At 53.8% G+C, this 13,274-nt stretch overlaps 1 protein-coding gene across 2 annotated transcripts; it reads left to right on the top strand.

The window, feature by feature from the left end:
- The first annotated feature begins 669 nt into the window (after positions 1–669).
- VPS18 (VPS18 core subunit of CORVET and HOPS complexes) lies at positions 670–12,767 on the top strand. Of its 2 annotated transcripts, none has more exons than XM_004609580.2 (5): positions 670–1,040; positions 2,442–2,583; positions 8,281–8,372; positions 8,482–10,352; positions 11,726–12,767. In XM_004609580.2, exons 1-5 carry the CDS (start codon positions 950–952, stop codon positions 12,449–12,451), a joined length of 2,922 nt encoding a protein of 973 aa, XP_004609637.2. In that variant the 5' UTR covers positions 670–949; the 3' UTR covers positions 12,452–12,767. The 2 variants fall into 2 exon arrangements, with proteins under 2 accessions (XP_004609637.2, XP_054989683.1); XM_055133708.1 differs by lacking the exon at positions 670–1,040 and adding an exon at positions 6,650–6,806 and having other exon boundaries at positions 2,454–2,583.
- The last annotated feature ends 507 nt before the right edge of the window (positions 12,768–13,274 follow it).

Consider the following 13,274-nt stretch of genomic DNA (forward strand, 5'->3'; position numbering starts at 1 on the left):
CTATCTCTCTCTAGCCCTGGACGGACTCATTTGAGGCTGGTCAGGTGTCAATTTATTAAAAAAAAAAAAAAAAGGTGCTAGTGTTCACTTGATGCTTGATGCAGTATATAGGGACTTGAGACTGCTAGAATGCAGTTTCCATACAAAAAAGGTGCTAGGAACCCACTTCTACATAAATTAGGGGCCCTCTTTGTATGCAAAAAGGTGCTAGGGACGCACTTTCTACCCAAAAAACGGTACTAGGGACGCACTTTCTACACAAAAAGGTGCTAGGGACGCACTTTCTGCTCAAAACGGTGCTAGGGACGCACTTTCTACTCAAAAAGATGCTAGGGACGCACTTTCTGCTCAAAACGGTGCTAGGGACGCACTTTCTACCCAAAAACGGTGCTAGGGACGCACTTTCTTCACAAAAAGGTGCTAGGGACCCACTTAAGGCCCGGCTGGTTGGGGAAAGGAGCTGAGAAAGCTGGGACTGCCACCTAGTGTCAAAACTTGGAACTGTGCTTGGCAGGAGGTGCTACGCTCCTCCCTCTCGGGCCCGCGCCCGGGGCCCCGCCCCAGCAGCGCCTGACTGCGCCGCCCAGTGGCCGGTCCGGGACGATCCTGCGCGAGCTGACGCGGGGCTGAGAACCCGGAAGTTACGTGATAGGCCCGCGTCCCCGGAGCGCGAGTCAGCTGAGCCGCCCGGCGAGGCTGGGAGCGCCTGGCGCGGGCTGCCGGTCTCTGGGGGGCGGGAGTGGGCTGCGCTGTGGCTCCAGAGTCAAGCCCTGGGGGGCTTGCCCGCCTTGAGCGAGAAGATTCTCTGGATTTTCAAGCGTCGGCGGTGGATTGCCAGGATCTGCCAGCTCTCTGTGGAGGCTGAGCAATCGCAGTTTCTAATCCGGGGTCCGGGATCCCCGGGGGCGAGCCCTGTCGGAACCCCGGGGGCGCCCGGAGGCCGGACACCATGGCGTCCATCCTGGATGAATACGAGGACTCCCTGTCCCGCTCGGCGGTCTTGCAACCTGGCTGCCCCAGCGTGGGCATCCCTCACTCGGGTAAGGGAGTGGAAGGAGCTTTGGCCCCTGCTCTGCTCTCCTGGCACGAGCTGGGGCGGGGCGGCTCTAAGAGCCCCTGGCGCAGCTCGCGCTTGTGCAGCCCCAGTCTCGGCCCCAGTTTGCTGCACCGGCTTTCTAGGTCCCCAGCTGGTGAAAAGTGCGAGTTCGAGAGAGAGCGTTACGGGCAGCGCTTGATCTAGGCCCTGCCTCCAGGGAACCTTTAAGAGGGAACTGGGACCTAGAGAAGGAAGTGACTTGCGTCCATGGCTGCTGTTGGGAGAACTGAAAATGCACCCAGGCTCCTCCGGTCTCTGAGCTTCTCCTGCCCCGATCCTCTATTGCAGTGGGGGTGGGGAGGAAGGGAGTGTGCATTTTCCCACTGTGTAGGAAAAATGAAGCGTTGGAGCCTTTGCTAGACCTGGGTGCTGCCGGGAGTGGAGGGGAAATTGTAGAAGGTATGGCAGACTTTTTCAGGGCCGGTGGGTGCACAGCCTACTCCTGACTTTGTGCTCAAGGATCACTCCCGGTGGTGCCTGGGAGGCCAGAAGTGGGGCCAGTGAATGAGCAATGTCAGCCCTGTGCAGGGGAAAGGTGCTGGCACATTTTGACTCATGGTAAAAGAATGAGAGTTAAAAAAAAAAAAAAAGCAACTGAAATTAGTTAACAAACAACTGAAATGTACTGCCTGGGCTCCTTCGGACCTCATTCTGAGACCATTTCTGGGAGAAAGCCTGCATTAGTTGAGTGGGGATCACTGGACCCAAGATTGATCAAGGAGCTCCCAGCCCTTCCCTCTATTACTGCTTGGAGCAGGTACATTGTGTTGTAGCAGCATGGAATCAACGCACCAAAGAACCAACCCATTACTGCTGTCAGAAGTGCGGAAAGAGGGGCTAGAGAGGTAGTACAGTGAGTATAACACTTGCCTTGTACGCAGCCGACCCAGGTTCAATCCCCAACATCCTATGTGGTTGTCAGAGCACTCCAGGAGTGATTCCTGGGTTCAGAGCCAGGAGTAACCCCTGGGCACCACCAGGTGTGCCCCATACCAAGAAAAAAAAAATCTGTGGGAAGAGCATAGGAGTCCTAATGTAGAGATTAGCAAAGCACTCCATATATACATGGGGGGGAGCGGAGGGGGTTGTGTACACATATGCCAGGGCTGGAATTGGAATATATTGATCATGTGTGGCCATGGATGGAACCCAGGGTCTGCCTTTCCCGTGCAAGGCATGTGCTCTGCCACTGGGTCCCATACCTGGCAGTGAGTTGTTTGTTAGCTGAGGACCTGGGATAGGAGGATGATGGGAAGTGGACAGAAGCACTTCGTGTCATTGTGGTCTAACCTTGTCCTCCCTCCATCTCTCCCATAGCTAACCTTTGCTTCACTCCTACCCACAGGGTATGTGAATGCCCAACTCGAGAAGGAAGTGCCCATCTTCACAAAACAGCGCATTGACTTTACTCCTTCCGAGAAAATCACTAGTCTGGTCGTCTCCTGCAATCAACTGTGCATGAGCCTGGGCAAGGACACGCTGCTCCGGTAACTGGGGGTCCCAGAGCTTTCGGAGTAGAAAGTGGATGGGTGGGTTTGAGGACTCTTAACTGACAAGAGGAATTTCTTTTAACCTGGGCAGGTGAAGCAGTGGATTTGGAAGTTTTCACAAACATTGTTTCCCAAAGAGAATCAGCAGCGTACTAGCTAAGAATCAGACCCGAGGCCCAGGGAAATGGCTCTAAGGACTACCAGGAACTGCCCCAGAGCATTGTGGGGTAGGGCCTCAAAACACACAAAAAAATCAGAATCTGGGGTAGAGCAGTAGTACAGCAGGTAGGGCACTTACCTTGCTTGTGGCCAACCTGAGTTCAATTCCTGGTATCAAGTATGGTTCCCTGAACACCACCAGGAGTGACTCCTTAATGCAGAGTTAGGAATAAGTCATGTGAACACTGCCAGGTGCAGCCCCAAAATAAAACAAACAAGGGGCTGGAGTGATAGCAGAACAGGTAGGGCGTTTGCCTTGCACGCGGCCGACCTGGTTCGATTCTCAACATCCCATATGGTCCCCTGCGCACCACCGGGAGTAATTCCTGAGTATATGAGCCATCAGTAACCCCTGTGCATCGCCGGGTGTGACCCAAAAAAATAAAAAAGAATCAGGAATAGACCTAGACTCAGTTTCCCAGCCCTACCACCTACCAGCTATGATAGATTGGTTACCCACAGCTCTGTTAATAACAACCCATGTTGGTCACATAAATCCAAGGAACTGCCTAGAGTTCTGAATAAATTCTCTGGAAAGGGAAATAAAGAGGACCGGAGAGATGGCTCAGTGGGCTGAGACCATGCTTCCCAGGCAGGAGGCCTGGGTTCAAGACTGGCACCACATGCTACCTCGCATTGCTGGAGCAACACCTTAAGTACAGAGCCCGGAGTAGCCCCGCCAGGAGTGGTGCCAAACCTCCCCACCAAGTAATGTTATGCACCTCAATAAAAACAGAGGAACGTGGTAAATAGAAATAATATTTGACAAACATACTTGCAAGGGTGTTTATTCTGAATAAGCTACTGAAGCCAGGGAGATCATGTGGCAGACTAAGCCTGTGCTTTGTATGCTGGATGCTTGGGTTCGATACCCAGCACTGCATGTCCTCTGAGCACGGCCAAATGTGGGCCCCTCGCTCTAGCAATAATAATAGCAACAACTATCTAAGGTATAATCCTGCTAAGCCTATATGTCGCTAAACCTCTGTATCACAAAAAAAGGAAAATTGTTTATAAAAATCAAACAATACAGGGCTGGAGCACTGGAACAGCGGGTAGGGCTGTTACATGTGACTGACACAGGTTCTACCCGCAGCATCCCATATGTTCCCCTGAGCACTCCCCGAAGTAACCCCTGAGCATCACCAGGTGTTACTCCAAACCAAACCAAACCAAAATCAAACAATATAAATATAAAAAAGTACTTTTTTTTTGGGGGCGGTCATGAAGGGCACACACAGTGGTGCTCAGGGCTTAGTCCTGGTTCTGTGCTCAGGGGACCATATAGGGTGTCAAAGATCAAACCCAGATTGATCACGTGTAAGGCAAGTGCCCTACCTGCTGCTCTGGCCCTGTAGAATTTCTTTTTTAAAAAATGGTCTATGTTCTTGAGCTGAAAGGAGACTTGACTCAAGCTAGAAAATTCAGAAACATGGGGCTGGAGAGATAGCACAGCGGGTAGGGCGTTTGCCTTGCACGCGGCCGACCCAGGTTCAAATCCCAGCATCCCATATGGTCCCCTGAGCACGGCCAGGGGTAATTCCTGAGTGCAGAGCCAGGAGTAACCCCTGTGCATCGCCAGGTGTGACCCAAAAAGCAAAAAAAAAAAAAAAAAGAAAAAAAAAGAAAATTCAGAAACCACAAGGGAAAAGAGAGATATATTTGATGGCATGCTAACTGCTGTGAAGACAAAACAAAAAACACTCAATTAGATCAAGACAAAAGATGGTGGGGTGGGGGCGGGAGAGATAGTATAGTGGGTAGGGCTCTTGCCTTACACATGGCCAACCTGCGTTTGATCCCTGGCACCCCATATGATCCCTTGAGTACTGCCAAGGGTGATCCCTGAGCACTGCCAAATGTACCCCCCAAACCAAGAAATAAAATAAATAAGCTAGTATTGGATCACTAAGCAAGGCAAACATTGTACCACTGAGGTATATCTCTGGCTCCAGGTGCCACTTATTTTTAAACCTGTCGTATTGGAAAAATATATATATATATATATTTGCTTATTATTGTCATTTAAAACACACGTTTACAATAGTGTTAACTTTCATGGTCTTGATAAATGCTTGATACTACATCTCACCACCACCAAGTGCCTAACTGCCTCCACCAAGGTCTGTCTGTTACTTCTAATCCTCCTCTCCATTCCCCTTCTCACCCCTGTTTGGTTATGTCAGTTTTGTAATCCAAGGTCAGACTGGCAAAAATTGAAAACAGTAATATATACTGCTGGTAAAGATTGACACAAGTAGACTTTGGTTCCTTATTGCTGAATATGTAAACTGTCTCCATTTAGGGGAAAAGAAGTCTATTAAAATTGAAAAAAAAATTTTCTTTTTGCTTTTGAGGTCATACCCGGCAATGCTTAGGGATTGATTAATCTTGACTCTGCACTCAGGAATTACTCCTGGCGGTACTCAGGGGATCATATCCCCGGATGCCCAGGATCGAACCTGAGTCAGCCATGTGGAAGCCAAATGCCCTACCCGGTGTACTATCACTACAGCCCCAAATTTAAATATTTTTAACATTGGCTCAGCAGATCCACTTTGGAAATACATATATACCTAAAGAAGAAAAAGTTCTGGGGCTGGAGCGATAGCACAGCGGGTAGGGCGTTTGCCTTGCACACGGCCGACCCGGGTTTGAATCCCAGCATCCCATATGGTCCCCTGAGCACCGCCAGGAGTAATTCCTGAGTGTAGAACCAGGAGTAACCCCTGTGCATCGCCAGGTGTGACCCAAAAAGCAAAAATAATAATAATAATAATGATAATAATTAAAAAGAAGAAAAAGTTCCAGTCTGCATTCATGTATAGACAGGATATTACTGATTGCAGCATTATTTGTGGTAGGAAAAATTGGACTGATGCTGAATAGCCAGGCATCGGGAAAGTAAGGAAATAAAGGTTCAGCCAGAAATGGGAATATTCCAGGGCTGGAGTGATAGCACAGCAGGTAAGGGCATTTGCTTTGCACATGGGAGACCCAGGTTTGATTCCCAGCACCCCATATGGTCCCCTGAGCAGAGCCAGGAGTAACCCCTGAGCATCGTCGGGTGTGACCCAAAAAGCAAAAAAAAAAAAAAAAAAAGGAATATTTCATAGTTGTTCAAATAAGAAGAAAGGGGCTGGAGAGATAGACCATAAAGTGGAGCACATGCTTTGCATGTGGATGGCTGGGTTTGACCCCTGACACTGCATGATCCCCTCCAGGAGTAACCCTGAGCACTGCTGAGGTGAGCCCAGCAATAAATAAATTAGGGTTAAGTGCATCCCTGCTTCAGGCACCATGTGGTTTGAAGACTGCATAATATAGCCCTAGAAGGCCCTGGGGCACCATAGGGCCTGAGCACCTCTGCATTCTCAGGCCCTTGCACTGAACCATAGGCCCCCATGGCTAAAAATCACTAGTAGGGGCTTTCATGCCTCCTGAGCACTTCTTAGCAGAGATACCCTTCACCCACCCCCAAAAAGAAATAGATAAAAATTAAGAGAGCTCTGTCTGAGACAATCAGGTTTGCTCCCTGGCATTGCATAGTCTCCCAGGTCCCACCAGGAGTGGTTCTTGAGTGCAGAAGTGCAAGGACACAGAGTGCAGAGTGGATCCAAAACCACTTTGGATTATAAACTAATCTGTGTATCCATACATTTTATCACATAAGTGATATGAAGGATACAAAGACAGTATTGGAGAAAAGCAGTGCAGTCCTATTTAAACTATGAGAATGGGGAACGATGTTAGCGATAAGATAGATACTAAAAGTGGTTGTTTCATTTTGTTTGGCCACTTCTGGCTGTGCTAAGGGCTTACTCACTTCTGGCTCTGTGCTCAGGAATTATTGGCAGCGTTCAGGGGATCAAGTGGAATAGCAGGAATCAAACCTGGTGGGCAGCCTGCAAAGAAAATGCGTTATCCACTCTACTGTCCATCCTAAAGATGCTTTCTCTGTTGATTCGATGGGAACAGAGGCCAGAGCAATAGTACAGCAGGTAGGGCTTTGCTTTGCATTCGGCTAAGCCAGGTTTGATCCCTGGCATCCCATATGGTCCCCTGAGCCCTCCTGGAGTTATTTCTGAGTGCAGGGCTAGGAGAACTGCCAGGTGTGGCCCCAAAACAAAACAAAAAGTATCATGGGAATGATGGGGATATAGAAGAAAATCATTGACATTTTTGGGGGGCAGAGAGGTGGGTTTGGGGTCCATGCCCTGGTGGTGTCAGGGGACACAGGCCTGGGGATCACACGAGTAGCCATATACAAAGCAGGCACCTTAACTGCTCTGCTGTCTCTCCAGCACTAACTTTATCTTTGTACATATTTGCTTTGATTGTTTAGTTATAATGAGCATGTAGTTTACAAAGAATTTAATGAGAAAAAATATTATTTGAATTAGGTGCTTGAGAAGATGGGAATAATTCTAGATTAAACTCTTGACATGGTGCTTGGTGCATAAAAACTAATCAGTAACCATAACTTATTTGTTGTTCTTCCATCTTTTGGGGGTTGAGGGCATTCAGGGATCCACCCCGGGGCCTCCCAGATGCAGAGTGAGTTTTCTGCTGCTGACCTGTGTCCCTGGTCCCCTCGTTCCCTTCTTACTCCCCTGGCCATCTTCCCAGATGGGCTGGAGGTGTGTGAGCAGAGGGCAGCGCTTCCTTCTCTCCGTCACTTCCCGTACAAGGGGGTACCTCCCAGCCAAGGCTCTGAAGCAGGGCTAGTCCTTGTTTCAGAGTCCCCTTGGCATCATACTCAGAAGCCTATGTGGCGTTTGCAGGGAAGAAAAATTGTGGCTTTCATCACATAGGAAGGTTTGTTATTCAGAATCACACCTGGGGGATGGACTGATAGTACTGCAGGTAGGGTACTGCCTTGCACGTGGCTGACTCAAGTTCCACCCCCAGCACCTCAGATGGCTCTGCAGGCCCAGCCAGGAGTGATCCCTGATTGAGAGCCAGGGATGAGCCTTGAACACAGCCAAGTGTGGCCCCTTCTCTCCCTCCCTCAAGAAAAACAGATCTGGACCTGTCTGATTTTTTTTTTGTTTTTGCTTTTGGGCCACACCCACTGGTGCTCAGGGGACTGAATAGTTTGGGGGGTTGAACCCCAGGTTCCTGCAGCCAAAGTATGCCTGCTGAGCAACTGTCCTTCTCTGGAATGACCCTGTGAATCTTTTTCCTTGGGGGAGTGGAGTAGAGGAGATGGTTTGAGTTATATCAGGTGATGCTTAGGGGACCATGGGGTGCCAGAGTTCAAACCCAAGTCTGCTGCATGCAAGGCATGCAAGGCTCTACCCACTGCTCTATCTCCTGCCCCGACAGTGATTCTTAGGGCCAGAGAGATAGTACAGTGGGTAAGGCACCTGCCTTGCCTGTAGCCGTCGCTGGTTCCATTTCCCCTGAGGACTACTAGCCCTGGCCTAAAAGACAAAAACCCACCGACCTACACTGTGCCTCTTGTCCCTGCAGCATTGACTTGGGCAAGGCCAATGAGCCCAACCACATGGAGCTGGGACGCAAGGATGATGCCAGAGTTCATAAGATGTTCCTGGACCACACAGGTAAGTGATGGTGGACATGGGAGAGGGCACTCATGGGCCAGAAGACGCGGAGGGAGGAGACGGCAGGGCCCTCTTGGACTCTCCACTCCCTCCACTCTCTCCGCGCCAGGCTCCCATCTGCTGATCGCCCTGAGCAGCACTGAGGTCCTCTACGTGAACCGGAATGGGCAGAAGGTGCGGCCCCTGGCCCGCTGGAAAGGGCAGCTGGTGGAGAGTGTGGGCTGGAACAAGTCCCTGGGCACCGAGAGCAGCACCGGCCCCATCCTGGTGGGCACCGCCCAGGGCCAGATCTTTGAAGCCGAGCTCTCAGCCAGCGAGGGGGGGCTCTTCGGCCCTGCCCCTGACCTCTACTTCCGTCCACTGTACGTGCTCAACGAAGAAGGGGGGCCGGCCCCCGTGTGCTCCCTGGAGGCGGAGCGGGGCCCCGACCGCCGCACCTTTGTCCTGGCCACCACTCGCCAGCGCCTCTTCCAGTTCATCGGGCGGACGGCAGAGGGCGCTGATGCCCAGGGCTTCTCGGGGCTCTTCGCCGCCTACGCCGACCACCCCCCGCCCTTCCGCGAGTTCCCCAGCAGCCTGGGTTACAGCGAGCTGGCCTTCTACACCCCCAAGCTGCGCTCGTCGCCCCGGGCCTTCGCCTGGATGATGGGGGACGGCGTGCTGTACGGCGCCCTGGACTACGGGCGCCCCGACTCGCTGCTGAGCGAGGAGCGGGTCTGGGAGTACCCCGAGGGCGTGGGCCCCCGGGCCAGCCCCCCGCTGGCCATCGTCCTGACCCAGTTCCACTTCCTGCTGCTGCTGGCCGACCGCGTGGAGGCCGTGTGCACGCTGACCGGGCAGGTGGTGCTGCGCGACCACTTCCTGGAGAAGTTCGGGCCGCTGCGGCACATGGTGAAGGACACGTCCACCGGCCACCTGTGGGCGCACACGGAGCGCGCCGTCTTCCGCTACCACGTGCAGCGGGAGGCGCGCGACGTGTGGCGCACCTACCTGGACATGAACCGCTTCGACCTGGCCAAGGAGTACTGCCGCGAGCGGCCCGACTGCCTGGACACCGTGCTGGCCCGCGAGGCCGACTTCTGCTTCCGCCAGCGGCGCTACGTGGAGAGCGCCCGCTGCTACGCGCTCACGCAGAGCTACTTCGAGGAGATCGCCCTCAAGTTCCTGGAGGCCCGGCAGGAGGATGCCCTGGCTGAGTTCCTGCAGCAGAAGCTGGCCGGCCTGAAGCCCGCGGAGCGCACGCAGGCCACACTGCTCACCACCTGGCTGACCGAGCTCTACCTGAGCCGGCTCGGGGCCCTGCAGGGGGACCCCGAGGCCCTGACCCTCTACCTGGAAACCCGGGAGCGCTTCCGAGCCTTCCTCAGCAGCCCCCGCCACAAGGACTGGCTCTTCGCCAGCCGCGCCTCCATCCACGAGCTGCTGGCCAGCCACGGGGACACGGAACACATGGTGTACTTCGCTGTGATCATGCAGGACTACGAACGGGTGGTGGCCTACCACTGCCAGCACGAGGCCTATGAGGAGGCCCTGGCGGTGCTGGCCCGCCACCGCGACCCGCAGCTCTTCTACAAGTTCTCTCCCGTCCTCATCCGCCACATCCCCCGCCAGCTGGTGGACGCCTGGATCGAGATGGGCGGCCGGCTGGACGCCCGGCAGCTCATCCCCGCCCTGGTGAACTACAGCCAGGGGGGCGAGGCCCAGCAGGTGAGCCAGGCCATCCGCTACATGGAGTTCTGCGTGAAGGAGCTGGGTGAGACGGAGCAGGCCATCCACAACTACCTGCTGTCGCTGTATGCCCGGGGCCAGCCTGCCTCGCTGCTCTCCTACCTGGAGAATGCCGGGGCCAGCCCACATCGCGTGCACTACGACCTCAAGTATGCCCTGCGGCTCTGTGCCGAGCATGGCCACCACCGTGCCTGCGTCCACGTCTATAAGGTCCTGGAGCTCTACGAGGAGGCTGTGGACCTGGCCCTGCAGGTGAGCTGGTGATGAGTCGGGTTTTGTTTTTCTGGGGTCTTGGGGGGTTGTTTTTGTTTGGGGGCCACACCTCGCCATGCTCAGGGTTGCTTCTGGCTCGGGAATCACTCCTAGTGGTGCTCAGGGGACCATATGGTTTGCTAAGGATCAGACCAGGGTGAGCCCCTTGCAAGGTAAGTGACCTAACCACTGTACTGTCACTCCAGTCCCTGCTGATGAATTGTTTTAAGTTTGTTGTTCAAGAAGCTCCTTATATTGGTATAATGCTTTTTTTTTTTCTTTTTGGATCACACCTAGCGATGCACAGGGGTTACTCCTGGCTCTGCACTCAGGAATTACCCCAGGTGGTGCTCAGGGGACCATATGGGATGCTGGGAATTGAACCCGGGTCGGCCGCGTGCAAGACAAACGCCCTACCTGCTGTGCTATTGCTCCAGCCCCTAGTGTAATGCTTTTTTATTTGATTGGGTGGTTGGGTTGTGTGTGTGTGTGTGTGTGTGTGTGTGTGTGTGTGTGTGTGTGTGTGTGTGTGTGTGGCTTTTGGGGTCACACCTGGCGATGCTCAGGATTACTCCTGACTCTGCACTTAGGAATTACTCCTGACAGTGCTCAGGGGACCATATGGGATTCTGGAGATGGAACCTGGGTTGGAGATGGAACCTGGGTCAGCTGCGTGCAAGACAAACGCCTTACCCGCTGTACTATTGCACTGGCCCTGGCTGGTTGTTTTTGATGTTTGCATCTTACCCCACCATGCTCAGGGGTATTCCTGAAATCTGTGCTCAAGGATATTCCCGGTGGCATGAGGTGCTGGGGATTGGATCTGAGGCAAAGCATGCATTCTTTCCCTTAGAGCTACCTTCTGGTCGCATTCCTTTACTTTGTTTTCTTCATGTACCAGAAATGAGTGAGATCATCCAGCATTTGTCTTTAACCTTCTGACTTACTCACAAACCACCCCTCAAATTCTATCCAACTTTTGCAAAAAGATGGAAAAGATTCCATTTTTTCCAAAATATCTTGTGGGAAAAACAAGGAAGTTGTGTGATTCCGAATTGAGGAACACTCATACCCACCAGCAGCAATCAGAGTGGGTGCCTTTGGAAAGGGGAGCATTTTCAGTTCAGTGGCGAAAGCCACCAACTCTCTCGCGCTGCCTTGCAGTTTGCAGATTGTTCCAGAAAATAAGGGGATAAAGCGGTGGGGGTTTTGTTGTTGTTGAGTAGTATCCTGTGGTGTCTATGTATGCCTTGTTTGCTTCCAAGCCTGCTGACTTCTCTGGCCTGGGTTTCTGGGCTGTGTCCCTCTCCACAGTCCCTTGGGGAGGGGGCCGCTGGGGGTGCTCCATGCTACCCTTCTTGGTCTCCGAACAGGTGGACGTGGACTTGGCCAAGCAGTGTGCAGACTTGCCCGAAGAGGATGAGGAGCTGCGGAAGAAGCTTTGGCTGAAGATTGCGCGCCACGTGGTTCAGGAAGAGGAGGACGTGCAGACAGCCATGGCCTGCCTGGCCAGCTGCCCCCTGCTCAAGATAGAGGACGTCCTGCCCTTCTTCCCTGACTTCGTCACCATCGACCACTTCAAGGAGGCCATCTGCAGCTCCCTGAAGGCCTACAACCAGCACATCCAGGAGCTGCAGCAGGAGATGGAGGAGGCCACGGCCAGCGCCCAGCGCATCCGGCGCGACCTGCAGGAGCTGCGGGGCCGCTACGGCACCGTGGAGCCTCAGGACAAGTGCGCCGCCTGCGACTTCCCCCTGCTCAACCGCCCCTTCTACCTCTTCCTCTGCGGCCACATGTTTCACGCCGACTGCCTGCTGCAGGCCGTGCGGCCCGGCCTGCCAGCCTACAAGCAGGCCCGGCTAGAGGAGCTGCAGCGGAAGCTGGGGGCCGCCCCACCACCCTCCAAGGGCTTGGCCCGGGCCAAGGAGGCTGAGGGTGCAGCCGCCCCCGCAGGGCCCAGCCGGGAACAGCTCAAGGCTGACCTGGACGAACTGGTGGCCGCTGAGTGCGTGTACTGTGGGGAGCTGATGATCCGCTCCATTGACCGGCCCTTCATTGATCCGCAGCGGTACGAGGAGGAGCACCTCAGCTGGTTGTGAAAGGGAATGTGTCCCCCCTGGCAGGTGGGCAGGTGGCCGGGGCAGCCGCTTGTCCCTTCATGGGAGGCTGAACTGAGTCAGGGCCTGGTCCTTTCCAGGTGAGGGCGTGTGGCATTCCCGTTGCCACCCCCTCCCCGCCCCCGCAGGTGCTGGCTCTGAGTTTGACCTCTGAGTTTGTCCCCACAGCCCTGCGTGGAGCCGCCTGTCGGCCCCGAGAGAGGAGAGTGTCTGAGCCTGCCAGAGTCAGGACTGGACCCCCTCACCCGGCTGCTGTCTTGTGCTTTGGTCTCCCAACATACATCCTGCTCTCCCTTGAGATGAGTTATGCTCTTCCTTTCCACCCCGTGCCTCTCCTCTCTCTGATGAAACCCTCTCGTCTGGCTGCTGCCTCTGGGTCACGTATGTTAAAAGGCAGCGCATCCGGAGTCCCCCAGGGTGTCTGGAGTGTGGGAGGGGTACCCTGGGGAAGATGGCTTCCAGGAGCACAGGGGAAGAGGCTTTTGGGGGTGGAGAGTGGGTGGGACTGCCCCCCTCTCTCAGCTCTGGATTGATATAACCTGGGCATGAACCCCCGACCACCCGCCCCCCACCCCAGGCATTGCAGTCTCACAGCCTTCCTGCGGGCTTTGGGACCTTGGCTTTTGCTCTTTCACCTGGGGAGGAGGTGGGATGATTTTGCTCTTCCTTGTCTCTTCGCACTTGGCCCTTCTCTCTAAAGCCAAGCTATCACCTTAAATTGCAGGGCAAAAAAAAAGCAAAAAAAAAAAAAAAAATTGCAGGGCAGTGGCCGTTCTTCCCTTTGGCCAGCAGGTGGCACTGCTAC

This window comes from Sorex araneus, chromosome 3, assembly GCF_027595985.1.
Source record: "Sorex araneus isolate mSorAra2 chromosome 3, mSorAra2.pri, whole genome shotgun sequence".
Lineage (NCBI taxonomy): Eukaryota > Metazoa > Chordata > Mammalia > Eulipotyphla > Soricidae > Sorex > Sorex araneus.

Bases quoted from the DNA above. Each gene is read 5' to 3' on its own strand.
- VPS18 (XM_004609580.2), top strand. From the start codon at position 950: ATGGCGTCCATCCTGGATGAATACGAGGACTCCCTGTCCCGCTCGGCG. The intron at 2,584-8,280 runs GTAACTGGGGGT...TTGTCCCTGCAG, and splicing joins GGCAAGGACACGCTGCTCCG to CATTGACTTGGGCAAGGCCA. The intron at 8,373-8,481 runs GTAAGTGATGGT...TCTCCGCGCCAG, and splicing joins GATGTTCCTGGACCACACAG to GCTCCCATCTGCTGATCGCC.